At 43.4% G+C, this 23618-nt stretch overlaps 1 protein-coding gene across 4 annotated transcripts in view; it reads right to left on the reverse strand.

The window, feature by feature from the left end:
* The window catches only part of FKBP5 (FKBP prolyl isomerase 5), a 127376-nt gene that overhangs the window by 31327 nt on the left and 72431 nt on the right, over nucleotides 1-23618 (reverse strand). For all 4 annotated transcript variants that reach the window (XM_062186008.1, XM_062186010.1, XM_062186009.1 and 1 more), the window contains exons 4-5: nucleotides 12991-13133; nucleotides 11972-12086 (exon numbers count right to left, since the gene is read on the reverse strand). In XM_062186008.1, the coding sequence (XP_062041992.1) occupies nucleotides 11972-12086; nucleotides 12991-13133 (258 nt within the window). The remainder of the gene's footprint in view (nucleotides 1-11971; nucleotides 12087-12990; nucleotides 13134-23618) is intronic.

Raw genomic sequence — 23618 nt, forward strand, 5'->3', positions numbered from 1 at the left:
TGGTTCACTCTTTAAATGCCTGCAAAAGCTGGGGCTGAGCCAGGCTGCAGCCAGGAGCTCAGAACTCCCTTCCGGACTCCCACATGGGTGGCAGAGGCTCAAGAACTTGGGCCATCATTTACTCTCTTCCCAGGTGCATTAGCAGGAAGCTGGATCAGAAGCAGAGGAGCCAGGACTCGCACTGGCACTCTGATATGGAATGCAAGTGTCCCAGTTGGCAGCTTAACCCTCTGTGCCGCAACGCCTGCCCCAGGAACCCAACTACTTGGGCCACCACTGCTGCCTCCAGGCTCTGCTTTAGCAACAAGCTGGAAACCAAATCCAGCCCAGGCATTCTCATAGGGGACATAGGCATCTCAGCTGGGGTCTTAGCCACCAGACCAAACACTCGTCCCTATCTATATGTTATTTATTTTTTAAAAGATTTTATTTCTTTAAGATTTTATTTATTTATTTGAGAGGCAGAGGTACAGACAGAGAGGGAGAGACAGACAGAAAGGTCCTCCATCTGCTGGTTCACTGCCCAGATGACTGCAACGGCCAGAGCTGGGCCAGTCTGAAACAAGGAACCAGAAGCCTCTTCTGAGCCTCCCTATGTTGATGAAGGGGCCCAAGCACGTGGGCCAAAAGATTTTATTTATTTATTTATTTATTTTTGAAAGACAGAGTTACAGAGAGGGAGAGGCAGAGAGAGAAATCTTCCATTGGCTGGTTCACTCCCCAAAGACTACTAGCAGTCAGGGCTGGGCCAGGACAAAGCCAGGCACCAGGAGCTTCATTGAGTCTCCCACATTGGTGTCAGGGGCCTAAGCAGTTGGGTCACCTTCTGTGGCTTTTCCCAGGCTCATTAGCAGGGAGCTGGATCTGAAGTGGAGCAGCAGTTATGGAATGCAGTTGGCTGCTTAACCTGCTATGCCACAATACCAGCCCCCTACAGGTTATTCTTAACAAAACATTCCATTAAACGTTTAATGAATCATTGAAAGGTATATGCAGGTTCTTATTGTTCTTATTTGTTGTTGTTGTTTAATCAACATTAAGCATTAATCTGCAGCAATTATCCTGGAAAAAGAAAATAACTTTATCCAATTATGCCTCCCCTCTCCATTTCCTATCCCTATCCACTGATAAAATGACCCAGAAACCTAGGTCTAGAATGCTAAATTATTAATATCACCTCTAGCATTACAGCTCTACCATTTCAGGGCCTCTCTGGTAAATGCATCCAATATAGAAATTATTTTTTGCTCATTACTATTCTTTTTCTATTTAAGATTTATTTATTTATTTATTTTAAAATCAGAGTTACACACAGAGAGAAGGAGAGGCAGAGGAGAGAGGTCGTCTATCCAATGGTTCACTCCCCAACTGGCCACAATGGTCAGAGCTGGGCCAATCCAAAGCCAGGAGACAGGAGCTCCCTCCAGGTCTTCCATGTGGGTGCAAGGACCCAAGGATTTGGGCCATCCTCTACAGCTTTACAAGGCCATAGCAGAGAGCTGGATCGGAAGTGGAGCAGCTGGGATTCAAACTGACGCCCAAATGGGATGACAGTATGCAGACAGCAGCTTTACCAGCTATGCCACAGCGCTGGCCCCAGACTTTATTTCTTATGTTTTTGTATATCCTACAAAAATAGTCTGCATTATCCAAACAGTTAATTTTGTTCTTATATTTACATAATTTGGCTGAGTACAGGATTCTAGGTTCCAAAAAACTCATAGTTATAGACAATGCTTTATGTGCTAGTTTTAGTATTTACTTCTTTTATAAGCTCATCCTTTATTAATTAATTAACTCATTTGTTTGAGATGCAGAGAGATAGAGAACTCTCATCTGCTGGTTCACTCCCCTGATGCTCACAATGGCTGAGGACCAATGCCAGGAGCCAGGAACTCAGTCCAGGTGGCCCATGTGGGTGGCAGGAATCTAACTACTTGAGCCCTCACTGCTGTCTCCCAGGGTTCGCATCAGCCGGAAGCTAGAGTCAGAAGCCATAGCCAAGAATCCACCCCAGGTACTCAGATACGGGGACACAGCATTGTTAACCACTAGGCCAAACACCTAAATGGCCTTGATATTTACCTCATGAGTGAGATTTTCATTCCTCTGACATAACTTGTTTCTCCCTGGAAGAGTTTAGAGTTTTCTTCTAAAGCTGTGGGCTCAAATTTCACTAGGATGTTTTGAGGTGAAAAATCACTCATTATTCTTGTTTGCCATTATCATTTGGCCCATTCAATTTTAAAACTCTTCTATATTCTCTAGGAAATTTTCTTTTACACGTTTGGTTAGACGTGCCTGGTCTCCCTGGGGTTTATCAGCATGTCTTTGAATTTATCTTTAACCTTGCACCTGTCCTTCCCTTTTCCCTTTGTGTGTGAAGATATCCTTGACCATACTTCAGATCAGCGATTCAGACTGCGGGAACTTCCCGTTTTGCTCTCAGCCCTTCCTCTGAGTTATTTATTTAAAAGATAGAGTGACAGAGAGAAAAGAGAGACAGAATCTTCTATCTACTGATTCACACCCCCAAATGGCTGCAATGACTAGTTGAGGAGGGGGGCAGGCCAAAACCAGGAGCCAGGAACTTCTTTCAGATCTCCCATGTGGCTTCAGGGGCCCAAAGACTTGGGCTGTCCTCCGCTTTCCCAGGTGCATTAGCAGGGAGTTGGATCGGAAGTGGAGCAGCCGAGACTCAACCAGCATATAAAATGCTGGCGCTGCAGGTCACGGCTTAACCCACTGCATCACAGCTCTGGCCCTTCCTCTGGGTTTTAATTTGGATAAACATTATTAATTTCCAGACACTTTCTCATCCTTCCTTTCCTTTTTCAAGAGAAGTTGGTTTTCTGCCGTAGGGGTTTCATACATGGTTAACTATCTCTAAAGACAGTAGTCAGTCTTGTTAACATTGTCTTCTATTATTTGTTAGTCCACCTTACTGCTTCTTTCTCATGATATTTGCTTATGATTCTTTGTTGTCCGGAAGAATTCTGGGTGACCAAGTGACTGTGGTTACCTGGTACATTTTCTCTAAGCAGTAGAATGTGTTTTCATGGTGGGCTTTATCCCAAAAGGGTGGGCTTCCTGTGGGGATCCATGAGAATATCCCATAGATATTTACTGAGCAAGGCTGGGGACACCCTTCCTCACTGCTAATGTGTGGAGCAGTTTTACTTCAGGAGTAGAGCACTTCAGCATTACCCACTTATCACCTCTTCTCCCCAGATCTGTTTTAAACATTCAAAGAAACTTTATATTATCCTTCTGCACTCCAAGTCCTAATGCTTGAAGTCTTCTAGGCAGATCCCTATTTTATTTGAAAACCTGGTCTGAATGGCTTTGGCTTGGGGGCAAAACTCACATCCAGCTGAACCCTAGAGTAGTTTCAGGCCTTGACTGCAAACCAGAATCACCGAGTAGTTTTAGAACAGTACTTGTGCCTGGAATTCCATCCTTTGAGCTTTCAGATTCTTATACAACTGGTCTGAGGCCTGGGCAAAAGGATTTAAAATTTTTTTAAGTTTTAATTTCATTTTTATTTGAATGGCACAGAGACAGAGAACGTTCAACTACTGGTTCACTCCCCAAATGCCCATTAAGAGCTGCAGCTGGGCCAAGACTAAGTAAGAGTCCAGAGCTCCATCTGGGTCCCCCGTGCAGGTCTTAGGGACCCAAGTACTTGAGCTACCATCTACTGCATTAGCAGGAAGCTGGGTCAGAAGTGCAGGCATCAGGACTTGAACCTGGTGAGATGTAGGAGTTCCAAGTCGTGTCTCAATCTCTGTGCCAAATGCCCATTCCAGCATCAGGATTTTTAAAAACTCCCCAGATAATTCTAAATTTGGCCAAGGCTGAACACTGCTGTATTGGAGGTTCACTGGCCCAGTTCTTCTGTACTATTTTATTGCAACCCTGATGATTACCCCATAGCCTGCCTTGGCTCCTTGCATATCAGATGATTGGGAGCTTGGCGTTCTGCTTAAATTTGTTGAGAACAGTGTGTGCCTCAGCAGAGGTCTGCTATACACCTGTTTTGGGTTGGTTTGCTGAAGTTTGTTTCCATCAGCCCAATTTAAACTATTTTACAGAGTCCATAAGTTTTTCATAATTTTTGACTCACTTTTTGTATTCTCCCATTTCCTAGCATATATTATTGATTTTTCCCCTCTTTTTTGAAAGTCTTTGTCCCCTCACTTTTTTTTTTTTTATTTGACAGGTAGAGTTATAGACAGTGAGAGAGAAAGAGACAGAGAGAAAGGTCTTCCTTCCATTGGTTCACTCCCCAAATGGCTGCTATGGCCGGTGCTGCGCCGATCCGAAACCAGGAGCCAGGTGCTTCCTCCTGGTCTCCCATGCGGGTGCAGGGGCCCAAGCACTTGGGTCATCCTCCACTGCCCTCCCGGGTCACAGCAGAGAGCTGGACTGGAAGAGGGGCAACTGGGACTAGAACCTGGTGCCCATATGGGATGCCTGCGCCGCAGGTGGAGGATTAACCAAGTGAGCCATGGTGCTGGCCCCTGTCCCCTCACTTATAGTTTTAATGGCTTAGGAGGTGAGTGGGAAAGGAGGCACTCCAAAAATGAATCTGCAGATCACGCTGTTGAAATGTTCACATTAAAAAATATTGCATGGGGGGCAGGTGCTGTGGTGCCACAGGTTAGGCTGCTGCTTGGGATGTCTGCATCCTACACCAGACTGCCTGAGATCAAGTCTTACCTCTGCGTCTGATCTGGCTTCCTAGTTACGTGCCTGGGAGGTAGCAGGTGATGGCTCAAGTATTTGGGTTCCTGCCACCCACATGGGAATCCTGAATGGAGTTCCGGGTCCTGGCTTCAGCCTGGCCCAGCACTGGCTGTTGTGGGCATTTGAAGAGTGAATCAATAGATGGAAGATCTCTCTCTCCCTCTCTTTCTGTTTCTCTGCCTTGTAATGAATACATAATGCCGACTGCCCACATTCTCTGAATTTAAATGTGGGCAGAAGCACTGGGGCAAGAGGCGAGAGCCTGTTCCAACCGAGGGTGATGAATCAGAAGACATGAGCGGCTGAGAGTTGAGGGAGGAGAACTGGTAGCTGTTTAGAGGATTATGTCAATCAGACTGGATTTTCTAAGAAAGTAAAGCTTATAAGTACTGATGCAGCCATTACTGGCAATTAAGTGAAGTGTGATGACTAAAGTATCAGTCATCATAACCGTGTCAGTCAGAGTACCTTAGAACACTGTGACTTTTTCATCACTTTAAATGGAAAATAACAATGCTGAATAGAAATTACAAAATGGTCATCTTAACTGACAGGAGAAAAAGCACAAAGAACAGAGTGTGAAGACTGATTTGTTAGCAGTAGGATACTGATACAGAGTAAAAAACAATTTTTTTTTTTTTTTTTTTTTAGAGAAAGAACAAATTCTGTCAAACAAATGTAAGTTCTTTCTTCCACATAGAAAAGGAAGCCCAGTATCACAATTAAGTGAAAGCCTTGGTTCAGTCCCCTTAAGTAGACACAAAAGTAGTTTGAAGAGCAAAATTAGAGACGCATTCACCAAGAGCTCTGAGTCAACCTGTTAGAGCCTGAAGGACTTGCTGATGGGTTAGACACAGGAGATAGGAAAGGTGTTAAGGACTTCTTTCCTCAAGTCCATTTAAAGGAAGCAAAAAAAAAAAAAAAAAAGAAACATGACATTAGGTTTAGGAAAAAAGAAATTAAAATGTTCGCCACCTGCTAGGCATTTTTCTTCAAAACTGTTATGACAACCTGTGGGAGTAAAAGATTATTATTCTCATTTCATAGATGAGAAAACTGGATGTGAAGGTTAAATAAAGGTTAAATAAATTGCCTACATTCACAGAAACATCAGGTAGTAATTCTAGGGTTGAAAACTCCAAAGCTCATCACTTCCAAAGCCCCTGTCCCCTCCCCACACTGCTCCATGGCACCCTCACACAGAAATGATAAGCTCATTAAATCTGTCGTGTCTGCGGTGACACTGTCAGGGATGGGCCCTGTCTTTGTGCTTTCATTCTAGGGCCAGCCTTGGTTCCAGCTGTACACCTGGGTTTGACTCTAAGAGTATGAATGATGCTACAAAGAGACGGGCAAACTTAACTACGAAGGCTTCAGGAGGAACAAAGTGATCTTGGCTTTGAACAGGAATCACTTTTAAGGCTACCTCCTTCTTTCTCCCCCACACAGTAGCTAACCTGTTTAAGAGGGAAGGCAGGACACCTTAACCTTGGTAAATAAAAATTCACTACACTAAATTTCTATAAAATTGATTTGTTCCAGAAAACCAAAAAGGCTTCTGGGAGAAAAAGTAAAAAATTTACTCTACAATTTCCTGGGAAAGTACATTCTAACAAGATGAGAGACAGAAGAATAATTATTACCCCTTCTTAATATATTTGGAAACAGGAAAACATAAAGTTACATAAAGGATTATTTAAATATATTTTAAAAGTTTCATCCACATTACGCTATTCTTTATGGAAAAATACAGGAATTATAAGAAAAAACCCAATCATGTATCTACTCATTTCTGAAAAAAGAAAGGAAGAAAAACTAGGAATTAGTGAGATTGGTTACCTACAGGGGTAGGGGGAATAGCATGCAAATAATGTGAACAGTTAAGTAGGGATGAAGGGGGAATAACATTTCCAAGTGCATGCCTTTTGTACAGTTTAGAACTGTAATATGTCACAAGCCCAAAACACAAATAATCAAAATCAGCTTGAATGTGAGGAGAACCCACACTGGAACACCTAGGAACAAATAAAATGTACTACAAATGAATAATGTAGCCATGCTGAAGGGAGAGGGGAAGTAGCATCTTGGAAACATAGTCTTGAAATGTATTCTATAAGGCTAACAAAAGAAATGATATACAGGCCGGTGCCACGGCTCAATAGGCTAATCCTCCGCCTAGCGGCGCCAGCACACCGGGTTCTAGTCCTGGTTGAGGTGCTGGATTCTGTCCCGGTTGCCCCTCTTCCAGGCCAGCTCTCTGCTGTGGCCAGGGAGTGCAGTGGAGGATGGCCCAAGTGCTTGGGCCCTGCCCCCCACGGGAGACCAGGATAAACACTTGGCTCCTGCCTTCGGATCAGCGTGGTGCACCGGCCGCAGCACGCTGGCTGCAGCGGCCATTGGAGGGTGAACCAACAGCAAAGGAAGACCTTTCTCTCTGTCTCTCTCTCTCTGCCTGTCCACTCTGCCTGTCAAAAATTAAAAAAAAAAAAAAAAAAAAAAAAAGAAATGATATACAAACAGTTCCTAGTTAGGGTATTTGTTTTCTACAGCAGTACGGGTTAGCAATTCTGAAACTACTTTACGGATCTACTAGGACTGTGTAAATAGGTAGGTATATGGCGATGACGAGAGCCAGGTGTCTCACTGCTGGAAGAAGCTGTCAGTGAGCTAAGGGGGAAGAAGCCTGTCGGGCTGAAAGTGGCGGTCAGGGTGGCCTCCTGGCTTTCTGACGCAGACTGACAGACATGTGTGTGCTTGTGTGCTGAGGCACATGTATTTCTTAGCTCTGCGGGAAACATTCTAGAAGCAGTGTCAGGCAGGGCACACGTAGCACCTAGATACTAATTTCCAAATACAAACAGCCAATAAAAAGAATCAGGGTTCCCTGGAGAACTGGTTGATTCCAGGCCTGGGAGAAGCAAATTTTAAGGTGAATCCAGAGCATTTTGTGGTGCCAGCAAGTAAGGAAGTGCAAACAAATAAACAAAACTAGGATGGTGGTATACAGCCAACTTGAAGGAGTTTGCAATGGTCAACTTGACAATTGAAGCCACAAAATAAACCAGAATAGTAAGAAGTAATAACTTACGGAATAAAATAAGTATCCATAGGTCAACATAGATACAAATAAACAACTAAATAAATATACAAGGTGGGGGGACACAGCGTTGTGGCACAGCAGGTTAAGCCTGTTTGCTGGCATCCGTATCAGTGTGTTGGTTTGAGCCTGGCAGCTCTGCTTCCAATCAAGCTCTCTGCTAATGCTTCGGGAAAGGCAGCAGGAGATGGCTGAAATACTTGGGCCCCTGTCACCCATGAAGGAGACCCTGATAGGGTTCCTGGCTCCTGGCTTTGGCCTGGCCCAGCCCTGGCTGTTGAGCCATTTGGGGAGAGAACCAGCAGATGGAAGATCCCTCTCTTTGTATCTCCCTTTCTCTCTATCACTCTGCCTTTCAAATAAATGATCACACATTTTAAAAAACAGAGAAAGAGAAGTCCTTCATTACAGAATAATTCCAACTAATATATATAGAAGGAATAATGGAAACACAAAAATCACCTTTAGTCAAATAACAAAGTAACAACCGTAGCATATAAAAATCATTAATGGATGCTAACATGAGTATGTGAAGACATGACCTGAAACAAGACATTTAGAGTCTCCTCCTATTTCCCTCTTCATGAGGTATTTAGTAATTATAGAGGAAAACAGAAGAGAAATGGGGCAGAATCCACCTTCACGGAGTGGCCTGTTCACATCACCAGTAATGAGACATCACGTACCTCCTGATAGCGATGAACTGAGAAAGGCCTGACGTCAGTTATACGGTATGTTCCCCAAAATAGATAGCCTCAATCTAATCCTTGAAAACATCAAATTCAAATTGAAGAATATTCTACAGTTGTCTTCAAAAGTGTCAGAGTCACGATAAGCAAAGATTGAATGAAGATCTATCATGGGTTGAAGGAGAAGACATGACAACTAAATACAGTGCTGGGGCCTGAATCTGACTCTGGACCAGAAAAGGAAAGTGAAATTCAAGCGATATCTGCAGAACAGTTAATGAGGCATCAAAATGTTCATGGAAAATATGGATTTAAATTTTTTTGTGGCAAAATAAGCTTGTATTTTAATTCCATGTTTTGTGAACTTTTTTAAATTCCTTTACATTGTATCAATGTTAATTTCTGGATTGTGGTTATGTATACTGTGGTTAGGTAAGATCTTAACATTAGGGAAAGCTGTCAAGCACAAAATGGAATTTTCTATATTAGTTTTACAGCTTTTCTGTAAATCCCAAATTACTTCAAAACAAAGGATTAAAATTGACTCCCATTAAAAATATTACTATAAACAAGATTTTATTGTAATTTGACTTGCTCCAAAGTCATCTCCTCAGTAATAGTTTTGTGGCATTGTCCATAATTAGGGAAGTTTTTACTTTAATTTCATTGTCAAAAGCTTCTAGTTCAAAAATACCTGTTGGGGCTGGTGCTATGGTCTGGTGGGTAATGCCACTGCCTGTGGCGTCAGCATCCCAAGAGTGTCTGTTCGAGTCCCAGCTGCTCCACTTCCCATCTAGCTCCCTGCTAATGCACCTGTGCAAGCAGCTGAAGATGGCCCAGTGCTTGGGCTCCTGTACCCATGTGGGAAACTGGAAGAAGCTCCTGGCTCCTGACTTCAGATCAGCCCAGCTCTGGCCATTATAGCTATTTGAGCAGTGAACCAGCAGATGGACGATACCTCTCTCTCTAGCTCTGCCTTTAAAATAAATAAAATAAAAATTAAGAAAAAAAAGTGGCTCAGCCCCCAAGAGGCTTTAAAAATACTGAATCTGGGGAGCTCCTATATCATAGGAGGAAAAAAATCTCTTTTGTATATACGAGTATGTTTGGAAATTTTCATAATAAGAGTTAAACTATATATTATGGACAAGCTTTGTAAGTGTTTATCAACACGTAAAGATAACTTTCTATTATTCCCGACTCTCATAAATATTTAGAATTCTACATGGATTTTTAGGGCTAGTAGAACCTTAGAAATCCACATGTCCAATCATGCTACATTAGGAAGGAAGCTAACGGTCAGAGGGGAGGCCTGGTTAGGAACAGGGAAGCTGGAGTTCAACTTGGAACTCCATCTCCTGACTCTCTGTCTGGGGCTGTTTCTCTGACAGGATACATCTGAACTCTTTTCCACCTATTCTAAAACTTAGTATGAGTGACAATGATCTAAACACTTCTACTGAAATAATATGGTAGTAGCACTTGTAAATGCTTTCAATTTAAAAAAAAAAACACTAAATTTGAATGAATTTGTTAGACTTGTAGAAATGGAAGATGGATTCATGTCCCCATTCTTGTTTAGTAATTTGATTTTTCCCCTCCGTGTTTTCTCACAACTTCCTTTTCAACTACTTCAGACCAGTAATGTTACCTTTCAAGCAGTCATCCATGCACAAAGCTCTTACTGAACACTAACTATAGTGTCAGGCATTGTAAATGATGCTGAAAACAAAAAGTTGAGGAAATATTCTGGTCCTCGAGCACTCACTGTATGAGTGCAAATGCTGATTATAATATAAAGTGACAAGAGATATGCACAGTTGTACACACACGTGGAAGGAAGAATAATCAGTTACCCTAGTCCTCAGAAGTCTTTATTCCTGCTTAGCAAATGAAGAAATGGAATAGCTTTAGGTTGCTAGTAATCCACAATGAAGGACCTGGACCCAGTGAAATGTCCACTAGCATTCAAATTTGACTCACCGAGAACTATTTTTTATCTTTTTTTTTTTTTTTTTTTTTTTTTGACAGGCAGAGTGGACAGTGAGAGAGAGAGAGACAGAGAGAAAGGTCTTCCTTGTGCCGTTGGTTCACCCTCCAATGGCTGCCACGACCAGCGCGCTGCTGCTAGCGCACTGCGCTGATCCGAAGGCAGGAGCCAGGTGCTTATCCTGGTCTCCCATGGGGTGCAGGGCCCAAGGACTTGGGCCATCTTCCACTGCACTCCCGGGCCATAGCAGAGAGCTGGCCTGGAAGAGGGGCAACTGGGACAGAATCCGGCGCCCCGACCGGGATTAGAACCCGGGGTGCCAGCGCTGCAGGTGGAGCATTAGCCCAGTGAGTCCCGGCGCCGGCCGATTTTTTATCTTGCTGACAGCTAGTAAAATGTTTGAGAGTCTTGAAAGGATTACAATATACTGCTCTGTCTAGTAACTTTATAATCTTGGACAACATATGTAACCTCTCTGAACTCACTATTCTCACTCAGTGATAATACATCTTATCTCATAAGGTTACTGCATGAAATAAATATGTGAAGCAATTAATAAACTTTTTGACACACCAAGGAGTCCATAGATTAAAAATTCTTCAATGGATGGGATTTTTTAAATAATAGTAGATGCTGTCATCTTTTTTTTTTAGATTTATTTATTTATTTATTTGAAAGTCAGAGTTACAGAGAGACAGGGGTGGGGAGAGAGAGAGAGAGAGAGAGAGAGAGAGAGAGATATCTTCCATTCTCTGGCTCACTCCCCAAATGGATGCAATGGCTGGGGCTGGGCCAGGCCAAAGCCAGGAGCAGGAGCTTCCTCTAGGTCTCCTATTTGGGTGGCAGGGGCTTAAGCACTTGGTCCAGGCCATTAGCAGGGAGCTGGATCAGAAGTAGAGCAGCAAGGACAGGAACCAGCACCCATATGGGATGCCAGCACTGCAGGTGGCAGCTTTAGCTGCTATGCCACCATGCTAGCCCTATTCAATATGTTTATTTCTGAATGTAGAGTTTAAAAAAAAGTTCTGCTCATCCACATATATGGAACTTAACTTTTTTTTTTTTTTTTGACAGGCAGAGTGGACAGTGAGAGAAAGAGAGACAGAGAGAAAGGTCTTCCTTTGCCGTTGGTTCACCCTCCAATGGCCGCCACGGCCGGCGCACTGCGGCCGGCGCACCGCGCTGATCCGAAGGCAGGAGCCAGGTGCTTCTCCTGGTCTCCCATGGGGTGCAGGGCCCAAGCACTTGGGCCATCCTCCACTGCACTCCCGGGCCATAGCAGAGAGCTGGCTTGGAAGAGGGGCAACCGGGACAGAATCCGGTGCCCCGACCGGGACTAGAACCTGGTGTGCCGGCGCCGCTAGGCAGAGGATTAGCCTATTGAGCCACGGCGCTGGCCTGGAACCTAACTTTTAAGGTTTAGTTCTCTCTCACAGCAATACTTACTTTCTACTGTTGCTCCTTCGTTTGGGTTTGAATATCCCTCTCCCTTCCGTTTGATTCTGCGAATAATACCTGCATCTTCAAATAAATCCTCTCCTTTGAAATCAAGGAGCTCAATCTAGAAAGGAAAAAAGGGATCTGGTTGAGCAAAGACCAGACAAAGTCCATTTAGTCTTTTGCTTTACAAAATAAAACTCTGCTTTTACAAAAATGCACTTACCCCTGCATCTTAGTTATTGGAAAAGTAGGAGGAAAAGGACAAAGGACACTGCTCCTTTTACCGATGTGTGATGGAACTTCACGTAGTGACAATGTTCAGCACTACCCCGAGAGGCTGCAGTGCAGAGACAGACAGGAAATACTAGGAACACTGCCTCGTGGGCAAAAGGCCAGGACACAAGGACTGGCGCAGAACTATTTTGTCTGACTTTGAGGCCACCACTTTCCCACCCGATTTATGAAGTTGCCTTAGTAAAATTGAGCAATAAACCCCATGTGTCTGGCTGACAACTGATTGAAGGTGTATTTTATCTAGTTAGGGTAGCTTTTTAAATTAGGTTTTGCTAAATATGTGCAATTCAACACAAGATGAATAAAAACTCCATCTGCTGCTTCTATTGAAGGGGTGAGATCTGTGACATTTATAAACCTTGATAGCATGAAAATACCTACCAACTCAGGATAGGCATATTTCAACACTTGTCTCCAGCATTTCCACCCTATCTTCAGGTCACCTTTGAGCATGCTGTACTCACACCACTAACCACAGCCTTTCTTTCTAAGTCAAGTGTCTTTTGTTTATTTGGATATGACCTTTCTGTGCCAGAGATACGTTTCTAAGAAAGCACTGGCACACACCCCTTCGGTTTGTGGGAAACAATTCAAGAAGCCAGGCTCCAAAATAAATAAGTTGGATTTGATTCTCCTCTGCAAACTTCACTCCTTGTTCCACTGCCTGTTGCTGCAAAGAGAGCCCTAAAGCACAGCAGATGCTGACAAGGCAACCTCACACACATACTTGCCTCAAAAAAGAGCGTTGCATTGGAGGGAATTTTGGGGAGACTGCCAGCAGAGCCATACGCATATTCTGGCTTGCACAGCAAGTGGCAGATCTCTCCTTTCTTCATGGTGGCCACCCCAATGTCCCATGCCTTGATAACTTGACCTGAGAAAGGAAAATGCAATTAAAATATATCAGCCGTATTTTAAGAGATTTAACTTTCATAAAACAAGAGTTCAGAAAAATTTCCAATTCTTTACAATATGTACTCAGCTAACAAACACGAGCTACAAGATGACAAAACTCAGCAGAAACTACACGCAAAGAAATAAATTACGATTTTTTTGGAAGGCTATCAGAGAAGATTCTCTGCTGAGTAGGATAAATGTAGCATCAATTCTTAAATTAAGATCAAGTTTTTCAAAAGTGGCAGTAACATAATCCACAAAATGTGGCTGTGTTGCAATTGTGGTTTAATTTATCATTTCAACCATAATAATAAATGCATGTTTTCTAGGCAAAGATGGAACAAAAATAGTATAGAAACTGGAGTTTGTTCTAAAGAGGCTGTAATTTAGTTTGGTAGACAAAAATAAGACCTTTCTGTGAAGTATAAATTGTGTGAAAGGGTCCATGAAACAAATTTAATCTTAAAATTTAGAATCAGAAAAATGTTTCTGCAAACAAATGCCTTTGTCCTTTTACCAAAGCACAGTGATAGAGCTCAGAATATTTTATTTTCTGCCAGTTCCAGGTAACTAAAAACGTCACATTTACTGCTTAACTGTAGAACTGTATTTGGCTATGTAATCACAATGCCAATATTCACAGCTTTTATCATGTCCAGCATTATTCACTTTATCCTGCTGCACAGTCTCTAATCCTCTGGAAAACCACAGAAAAGGGAGGCCTTTAAAACTTGAGGGGCTAAGTTAACCAAAATCTTAGGTATTCAAAGTGGGGTCAGATCAGCACCAAAGCCCTGAGGAAGTCCTTTTTTTTTTTTTTTTTAAGATTTACCCAGTTATATTTGAAAAGCAGAGTTAAGAGAGAGAGAGAGAGAGAGAGAGAGAGAGAGAGAGAGAGAGAAATCTTCCATCCATTGGTTCACTCCCCAAATGGCTGCAATGGAAAGCTGGGCTAATCTGAAGCCAGGAACCTGGAGCTTCCTCCAGGTCTCCCACACGGGTGCAGGGGCCCAAGGACTTGGACCACCTTCTGCTGCTTTCCCAGGCCATAGCAGAGAGCTGGATCGGAAGTGGAGCAGCCAGCCAGCACTCAAACCAGTGCCCACATGGGATGCCAGCACTGCAAGTGATGGCCTCACCTGCCAAGCCACAGTGCCGGCCCCCAAGGGAGTCAATTTTGAAGTGAGCTGTTTGCTCCCTTGGGCTGAGAGAGAGCTGACAGTGGGAGGTGTTTTACTAGGGGTAGAGCAAGCATTTGTTACTCAAGACTTCAGCTTAGTCTTCGTTAAATACTATAACTTTTAAAACTATCAGCTCCATTTATTTGAGTGAAAAATTTATGCAAATGCATGCCTATACATATCTATTATTAAAAGACACAGGAAAGATGTAAAGCAAAAAGTAAAAGGTCATTTGCACCCTCCTTGTAGGAAGCCACTGTTATGCTTCTCTTTCATCTTCCTGGTGTGTGCTGTCACTTTTTTAAAAATGCAAAACATGGAGCCGTCACTGTGGCAGCAGGTAAAGCTGCAGCCTGCAGTGCCAGCATCCCATATGGGTGCCAGTTCTAGTCCCGGCTGCTCCACTTCCAATCCAGCTCTCTGCTGTGGCCTGGGAAAGCAGTGGAGGATGGCCCAATTCCCTGGACCCCTGCACCAGCATGGGAGACCTGGGGGAAGCTCCTGGCTCCTGACTTCGGATCGGCGTAGCTCTGGCCGTTGAGGCCATCTAGGGAGTGAACCAGCGGACGGAAAACTCTCTCTCTGCCTCTCTGTAACTCTGCCTTTCAAATAAATAAATAAATCTTTAAAAACAAACAAAAAATGAGTGCCAAAGCATACACTACACATGTTAAAAAAATGTAAAACACAAATAACAGCATCCCACATTTTCGAGTTTGAGTTGCTTTTTCATTTAATAGACATCGTGGCCTTCTTTCTTCATCAGTAGAAACGAGGCTATGCATTTTAGAAGTTAAAAGTCAGCCTGTTCTAATTCCCAGCTCACCTGGACTTGAGTCTCAGGTCTGTACTTTACTAGCCGAGTGGCCTTGTGCAAATTATTTAACCCCTGTGCCTCAGTTTCCTCATTTGCAAAATGTAGGTGGTTACCAGTAACCTGCCATAGTTGTGATAAGAATTAGTAAGTAAAATGTCAAATGCATGGTGTAGAACATATATTTAATGAAAAAAAGCTGCCACCATCATTAACACAAATAGATTGACCTCATTCTTTTTTTTTTTTTTAATAAAGTTTTATTTATTTGAAAGGCAGAGAGACAGAGGGAGAGGAAGAGACAGCTTCATTCATTGGTTCACTCTGCAGATGGCTGCAACATCCATGGCTGAGCCAGGCAGAAGCTAGGAGCAAGGAACTCCATCCAGGTCTCCCATGTGGGTAGCAGGAACCCAAGTACTTGCGCTATCATCTGTAGCCTCCCAGGCACATTGAAAGGACGTTGGAAGGGCAGGCACCATCTGCAGCTCCAGCATCCCATATGGGTGCTGGTTCAAGTCCCAGTTGCTCCACTTCCCACCCAGCTCCCTACTAATGTGCCTGGGAAAGAAGCAGAGGAAGGCCCAAGTGACTGGGCCCCTGTACCCACAGGGGAAACCTATAAGAAGTTCCTGGCTCCTGGCTTTGGATCGGCCCAGCTCTGGCTGTTGTGGCCATTTGGAGTGCAAACCAGCAGATAGAAGCACTCTCTCTCTCTCTAACTCTGCCTTTCAAATAAATAAATAAATAAATAAATCTTAAAAAGAAAGAAAGAAGAAGCTGGATTGAAAAGTGGAGGCAGCACTTGATCCCAGGCACTCTGATATAGGATGTGGGTGTCCCACGTGGTGGGTTGACTGGCTGTGTCACAACACCCACCACTCAGTCTACAACATTCTTAATGGCTGCATAATACTATAGTCTCCTATTGAGAAACATACTACTAACAGCGAGAATCCGTGACCACATGTTTGCCTACTCTGCGGGGTAAACTCCCTGAAGTGCAAAGATGATAATGCATTCTATATTTGGTATCTATTGCCCAGTTGCCTTTTCAAAATAGCTACATCAGTGTATGCCCATCACACTGGCTCTCCTGTGAACAGTCCAGAATCATCAGAAGAAATATCCCAGATTTCCTATTGACAGGCTGCTTTCCTGTCACTGATGTTCTTCAAAGAGCCACTGAGAGTTTTGGCTTTTTATTATCAACTTGAATATCTTAAGACAAATACCTTACCCACTCCTTCAGGAAAGCTGTAGTTGAGGGAGTGCTATTGCAACAGTGCTCAAGACACTCAGTTACTGAGGAGCAAAGGTCTCTACTGGGTACCAAGAATAAGAGGGTAGGCCATTCCCTTCTTCCTTCCCAGGAGCATGCAACACAGTGTCTACTGGAGGAGAAAGATACACGCTTTTCTTTCTTGTTTTCACCAGGAGTGGTAAGCACTAAAATAGAGTCCACACCAGGGGCACAGAGGAGGGGGCATTATTCTGTTTGAGGTGAGAATAGGGGCAGTCAGCAAAAGCTTAATGCACAGATGGTATCTAGGCCAGGCCTTGGGAGCTGGAAGCACAGCCCTGTCAATTAAATCCAAAGGAGCTCAGGCTAAATAAATCATGCGTGTGCCTCTGCTTTTCTTCTTTGGAGCTTGGAAGAACACTGGGAACACAGAAGGCTCTTTCATACAAAGCTTCAGACACTGAATCAAATACACTGAGCAGGGAGCCAGACTGATAGGAATACAAGGGTGTTTCTCAAATTGCTGTCCTTGGTTGGGACTCTTTCTCAAAATATAGCATATCCCCCTGATTTTTAAAAAATCATACATCATACATACTCAGAACATCTGGAAGGCATAGAGAAGCATAGAGAATACATTCTTTAAAACCTCTGAAATCTCAGCATGTGGCTACTGCTGATTTGTTTCATTTCCTTCCAATTATATATGTATACTTTGTATATTAAATTTTCACATACTCAGTCTTAAAATTGGAGTCATAAGTGTTGGCGTTGTAGTGCAGCAAGTTAAGCCATTGCTGGTGACAACTGCATACTGTGTCAGAGCACTGGCTTGGGTATCAGCTGCTCTGCTCTGGATCCGGCTTCCTGCTTGTGCTCTTGGTAAGGCAGCAGATGATGGCCCAAGCACTTGGGCCCCTACCACCCATGTGGGAGACCCAGATGGAGTTCCTGGCTCCTGGATTTGGCCTGGCTCAGACATGGCTATCATGGGCATTTGGGGAGTAAACCAACAGATAGAAGATCTCTCCCTCTCTTGTGACTCTTACTTTCAAATCAATCAATCAATCATGAAAAAGAAAAAAGCGTATCTTGTATAGGATTATTGTGTGGATCATTCTGTTAGAAGGCCAAGGCCCAGGGCTGGTGCACTTGTGGCAGGTAGAAGTGCTGCCTGCAATGCCTGCATCCCATTTGGGTGCCTCAAGTCCCGGCTGCTCCACTCTCCATCCAGCTCCTTGCTAATGGCCTGGCAAAAACAGTGGAAGATGGCCCAAATGCTTGTGCCCTTCTACCATGTGGGAGACCCGGAAGAAGGTCCTGGCTCCTGGCTTTGGCCTGGCCCAGCCCTGGATGTTGTGGTCATCTGGGGAGTAAAACAGTGGATGGAAAATCTCTCAGTCTCTCTCTGTCTCTCCCTCTCTCTCTGTAACTTTGACTTTCAAATAAATAAGTAAATGTTAAAACACACACACACACACACAGGCCAAGGCCTTGGTTTTTTTAAATTTAATTTAATTTTTATTTTGACAGGCAGAGTTAGACAGTGAGAGAGAGAGACAGAAAGAAAGGTCTTCCTTCCGTTGGTTCACCCCTCAAATGGCCACCACGGCTGGTGCGCTGCACTAATCCGAAACCAGGAGCCAGGTGCCTCCTCCCATGTGGGTGCAGGGCCCAAGCACTTGAGCCATCCTCCACTGCCCTCCCAGGCCACAGCAAAGAGCTGGACTGGAAGAGGAGCAACTGGGACAGAATCTGGTGCCCTAACCGGGACTAGAACCCAGAGTGCTGGCGCCGCAGGCGGAGGATTAGCCTAGTGAGCCACGGCACTGGCCTCGAGGTCTTGTTTTTGAGTGTGGCTGCTTCTTCTTCTTCTTCTTTTTTTTTTTTTTTTTTGACAGGCAGAATGGACAGTGAGAGAGAGAGACAGAGAGAAAGGTCTTCCTTTGCCGTTTGTTCACCCTCCAATGGCCGACACGGCCGGCGCATCGCGCTGATCCAAAGGCAGGAGACAGATGCTTCTCCTGGTCTCCCATGCGGGTGCAGGGCCCAAGCACTTGGGCCATCCTCCACTGCACTCCCGGGCCATAGCAGAGAGCTGGCCTGGAAGAGGGGCAACCGGGACTGAATCCAGTGCCCTGACCAAGACTAGAACCCGGTGTGCCGGCGCCGCTAGGCAGAGGATTAGCCTGTTGAGCCACGGCACCGGCCACAATGATGAGTTCTTTAAACCACACTGGTGACATAGCATTGACAATGTGGGTTTCTTTAAGTTGGAGCAAGTACCAGACAAGACACTTACAAAGCAATCTGTATGCAGACTCCTTCCAGTAAAAATGTTCTGAATCACTTATTTATTTCACCTGCATTTCACCTACCCCTAAATCAATAGCCATCTTAAAACTGCTTTTAGCATTTCACTTTAATTCTTTCCAGAGCATTCAGCTTGGTTTTCATGGAAATAATTTTTTGATTTTACACTAACTGTACTGTTTTACATAACATCTAGTGAAATTCTAACTGATAACTTAGGAAAAGTCTGAGAAAGAACAAAGCAGTCCGTGACACTGGAACTGCACGGACACTGACCACCAGGCCTCCGTGTTGTTTAAAGCTGGCCGGGGCTCACAGGGGAGGCATGTAATTCTCCTTTGGACAAAAACATCAACATCAAACAAGGCCTCTCTGAGACCATGATAAAGTGAGACAAAACAAGAATAGGTCAAAATCATGTCTAAACTAGGACCAAAAAAATAAAAACAAAACCAAAAACCCAGTGATTGCGTACCTTGCAAAATACCAAATGTCCCCTTCTCCTGGCTAACATGAGTGACTGCTGGTTTTCTACCAGTTTCAGCTTTATTGTTTGATTGTGGCAAAATGCACATTAAAATTTACCACTGTAACCATCTAGAAGTATAAAGTTCAGTATGAAGCATATTCACTGTTGTGTAACCAATCTCCACAACCGTTTCATCTTGCAAAACTGAAACTTGTACCCACTAAAAAGCTTAATTTCTTCCTCCGCCCAGCCCCTGGTGGCTGCCATCCCACTTTCTGTTTTTATGAGTTTGAGTGCTCTAGATAGCTCACATAAAAGTGAGATCATACAGTACTTATTTTTCTGTGACTAGATCACTTCCCATAATATAGTACCGTCAAGGTGGATCAATGTTGTGGCAAGTGTCAGAATTTCCTTCTTGTTTAGGACTGAATAATATTCCATGGCAAGTTACACCACTTTTCAGTTATCTACTCCTGTTGACGAACACTTAGATTGCTTCTGCCTTTTGGTTACTGTGAATACCACCACTAGGAACATGAATGTACAAATATCTCTCGGAGACCCTGCATTCAGCTCTTTTGGACATACACTCAGAAAAATCGCTAGATCATATGGAAATTCTATTTATAGTTTTTGAGGAACTGACATTCTGCTTTTCACAGTGTCTGCCTCATTTTGCAATCTGATTAACTGCGCACAGTTTCCAATTTCTCTATATTCTCAACAATTTTTAAAAATTTTTTTCTGCTTTTTTATTTATGTATTTATTTTAGTATCCATCATAACAGGTGTGAGGTGATAAAACACTGTGGTTTTGATTTGCATTCCCCTAATGATTAGTGATGCTGACCACATTTTCATGTGCTATTGGCCATTTGTATATGTTCTTTGGAGAAATGTCTATTATTCAGGTTCTTTCCTACTTTTAGATCAGGTTATTTTGTTGTTGTTTTCATTGAGTTTTTTTTGTTTGTTTGTTTATTTGTTGTTGTTGTTGTTGTTTTTTTTTTTTTGACAGGCAGAGTTAGACAGTGAGAGAGAGAGAGAGAGAGACAGAGAGAAAGGTCTTCCTTTTTCCGTTGGTTCACCCCCCAAGTGGTCGCTACGGCCGGCACTTTGTGGCCAGTGTGCTGCGCCGATCCGAAGCCAGGAGCCAGGTGCTTCCTCCTGGTCTCCCATGGGGGTGCAGGGGCCCAAGCACTTGGGCCATCCTCCACTGCCCTCCCGGGCCACAGCAGAGAGCTGGACTGGAAAAGGAGCAACTGGGACTAGAACCTGGTGCCCCAACTGGGTCTAGAACCCAGGGTGCCGGCGCCGCAGGTGGAGGATTAGCCCAGTGAGCCGTGGCACCGGCCTTCATTGAGTTTTAAGAGTTCTTTGTATCTTCTGAATACTAACCTCTTATCACAAATATATGATGTGTAAATATCTCTCTCCTATTCTTTAGATTGCTTTTCATTCTGTTGTTGTATCCTTTGGTGTACAAAAGTTTTGAATTCTGGTTTAGTCCAATGTATCTACTTTTACTTCTGTTATCTGTGCTTTGATGGGTCATATTTAAGAAATCACTGCCAAATTCAATGTCATGAAGTTTTGTTTTCTTCTGTGTTATTTACAGTTTTAGGCCTTATGTTTTGATCTTTGATCCATTTTGAGCTATTTTTTGCATATGGTGAAAGGTAAGGGTCCAAATTCAACCGTTTACGTGTTGCATAATCCAGTTTTCCCAACACCATGTATTGAAAAGATTGTTCTTTTTTAGAGCTGGTACTGTGGCATAGTGAGCTAAACCTCCATCTGCAGCGCTGGCGTCCCATATGAGTGTTGGTTTGTGTCCCAGCTGCTCCTCTTCCAAGCCAGCTCTCTGCTATGGTCTGAGAAAGCAGTAGAAGATGGCCCAAGTTCTTGAGCCCCTGTACCCATGTGGGAGATCTGGAGGAAGCTCCTGGCTCCTGGCTTTGGATTGGCTCGGCTCATTTCTCCAGCCATTTCGGCCATCTGGGGAGTGAAGCATGGATGGAGGATCTTTCTCTCTGTCTCTCCCTCTCTCTGCTTTGACTATACCTCTCAAATTGAGAGAGAGAGAGAGACTGTTCTTTCTCTACTGAGGAATAGAAATTAGGCCCATACTATCAATAATTTCACTTTTGATACATCATTTGCTATGACATTCCATTCCTGTAAGAAAAACATCTGGTGTATGGCAGGAACTCAGTAAATACTGCTGATAGGAACCTCCTTTGTTTTATACATGGTTTGGGCTATGCTTAAAATCTAAGATCTGATGTACCTGGAAAGAGGCTGCTTGGGATTGGATATTGGCTTTGCCACTTACTGTGCATCGTTATCACTTAACCTCTCTATACCTTAGTCTCCTCATATGTGGACAAAGTCAAAACCACCCCAAAATAAAAACAGTTAATTACAGCAGATACCAAAGCACAGAAGAAAAAGGTGGGAGCAGGATTTTAGTCTAGCAGTTAAGACGCCATTTTGGATGCCCACATCCCATATCTAAGTGCCTGGGTTCAGGGCCAGGTCCACTCCCGATTCTAGCTTCTTGCTAATGAGCATCCTGAGAAGCAACAGGTGATGGCTCAAGTGGTTGTATTCCTGCCACCCATATGGGTGAACAAAGTTATAAGAAATCCTCAAAAAGTCAGAACTATAATAACAGAAACTAGATTAGTGATTGGCTGGACCCTAGATCCCAGGAAGGAAAGTGACTGCAAAAGGATCCAGGACAATTTTTAGGGGAGGAAAGTGACTGTGTATGCTTGAAATGATGACTTTTGGGGGCCAGTGTTGTAGTGTAGAAGGTTAAGCCACCTCCTGCAATGCTGGCACCAAATATGGGCACCGGTTCCAGTTCCAGCTGCTCCACTTCTGATCCAGCTCCCAGCTAACGTGCCTGGGAAAGCAGAAGATGCCCAAGTACTTGGGCCCCTGTCACCCACGTGGGAGACCCAGAGGAAATTCCTGGCTCTTGGTTTTGACCTGGTCCTGCCCTGGCTGTTGTGGCCATCTGGGAAGTGAACCAGTGGCTGGAACTTGGATCTCTGTCTATTTCTCCCTCTTTCTCTGTGTAACTCCGCCTTTTAAATAAATAAATAATAAACCGTAGAAAAATGATGACTTTTATTATATGTAAATATTACCTCAATAAAAATTCAGATACTTAGATACAAATGTTAATATGACTGTCGCCTAAACAATACCAAATAAACTGTAAAAAAAAATCTTAAAAAAATGTATTGATGTGAAGATTAAATGGCATAATACACTTCAAACTCCTAACTTGGCATAGTAAGTATTTAAAAACTATTAGCTGGGGCTGGCGCTGTGGCACAGAGTGTTAAAAGCCCCAGCCTGCAACGCCAGCATCCCATGTGGGCGCAGGTTCCAGTCCCGGCTGCTCCACTTCCTATCCAGCTCTGCTATGGTCTGGGAAAGCAGTGGAAGATGGCCTAAGACCTTGGGCCCCTGCGCCCACATGGGAAACCTGGAGAAAGGTCCTGGTTCCTGGCTTTGGATCGACTCAGTTCTGGCCATTGTGGTCATCTGGGGAGTGAACCAGCAGATAGAAGACCTCTCTTTCTCTTTGGCTCTACCTCTCTCTGTAACCCTGTCTTTCAAATAAATAAAATAAATCTTAAGAAAAATAAAAAAAATAAAACTATTAGCTATTAGTCCTTTAACACATATTTCCCCACCCCAGTACCTTCTATCCCATGATATTGATGGCTGAATAAATAAACAGATATTTTTACTAACAGTTGTGGATCACAATGCAATAAGTAAGATTATTTAAAGACAGATCACTAATATTTACTTCAAGATGGTTTAATTTTAATAAGAGTGGGAAAGTATAGTTATGTCAAGAATCCAAAGTTATTAGTTTATTGCTCTCCTCAAGTTTGGAGGAGAGGAATATAATAGACAGGATGTTTATCTTTATCATTCCCAGCTATGTTAGTCACATGCCAAGAGCATCAGCAGCAACGTCAATAAAGCAGCCCTCTATTAGAGTAGTGGCTATCTTCACCAGGGCTTTATGTAAGTGTGGAAGGGGTGAGGGTTTAGTGCTCTTGGATTTTCTGACAACAGTGGTAGAAGTAGTTCTTTTCATCCCCAAATCTATCTCCCCACTCCAGCTTGGTGATTATGTATTTCTTGGGCACAGAGCAAAGGAAAACAAAAAGAAATCCTACGATTGAAATATATATAAAAACCCCAAGTCATTCTTACTTCAGCTTTTTTAATGGGTTATGAACACTGTTCTAGGAATTCAGAAACTGTAATGTTGAGTGAGGGAAACCATCACCTTCTCATTCTCATTTCTGTTACATACTCTGTTGTGGTGGTAATGAGTTCTCTTGGATCGACTCAGTTTTGTCTTTCCCAACTTCCTGGGGGATGAAAAGATGTTTAGGCACTAT

The sequence above is a fragment of the Lepus europaeus genome, chromosome 3, assembly GCF_033115175.1.
Source record: "Lepus europaeus isolate LE1 chromosome 3, mLepTim1.pri, whole genome shotgun sequence".
Classification (NCBI taxonomy): Eukaryota; Metazoa; Chordata; class Mammalia; order Lagomorpha; family Leporidae; genus Lepus; species Lepus europaeus.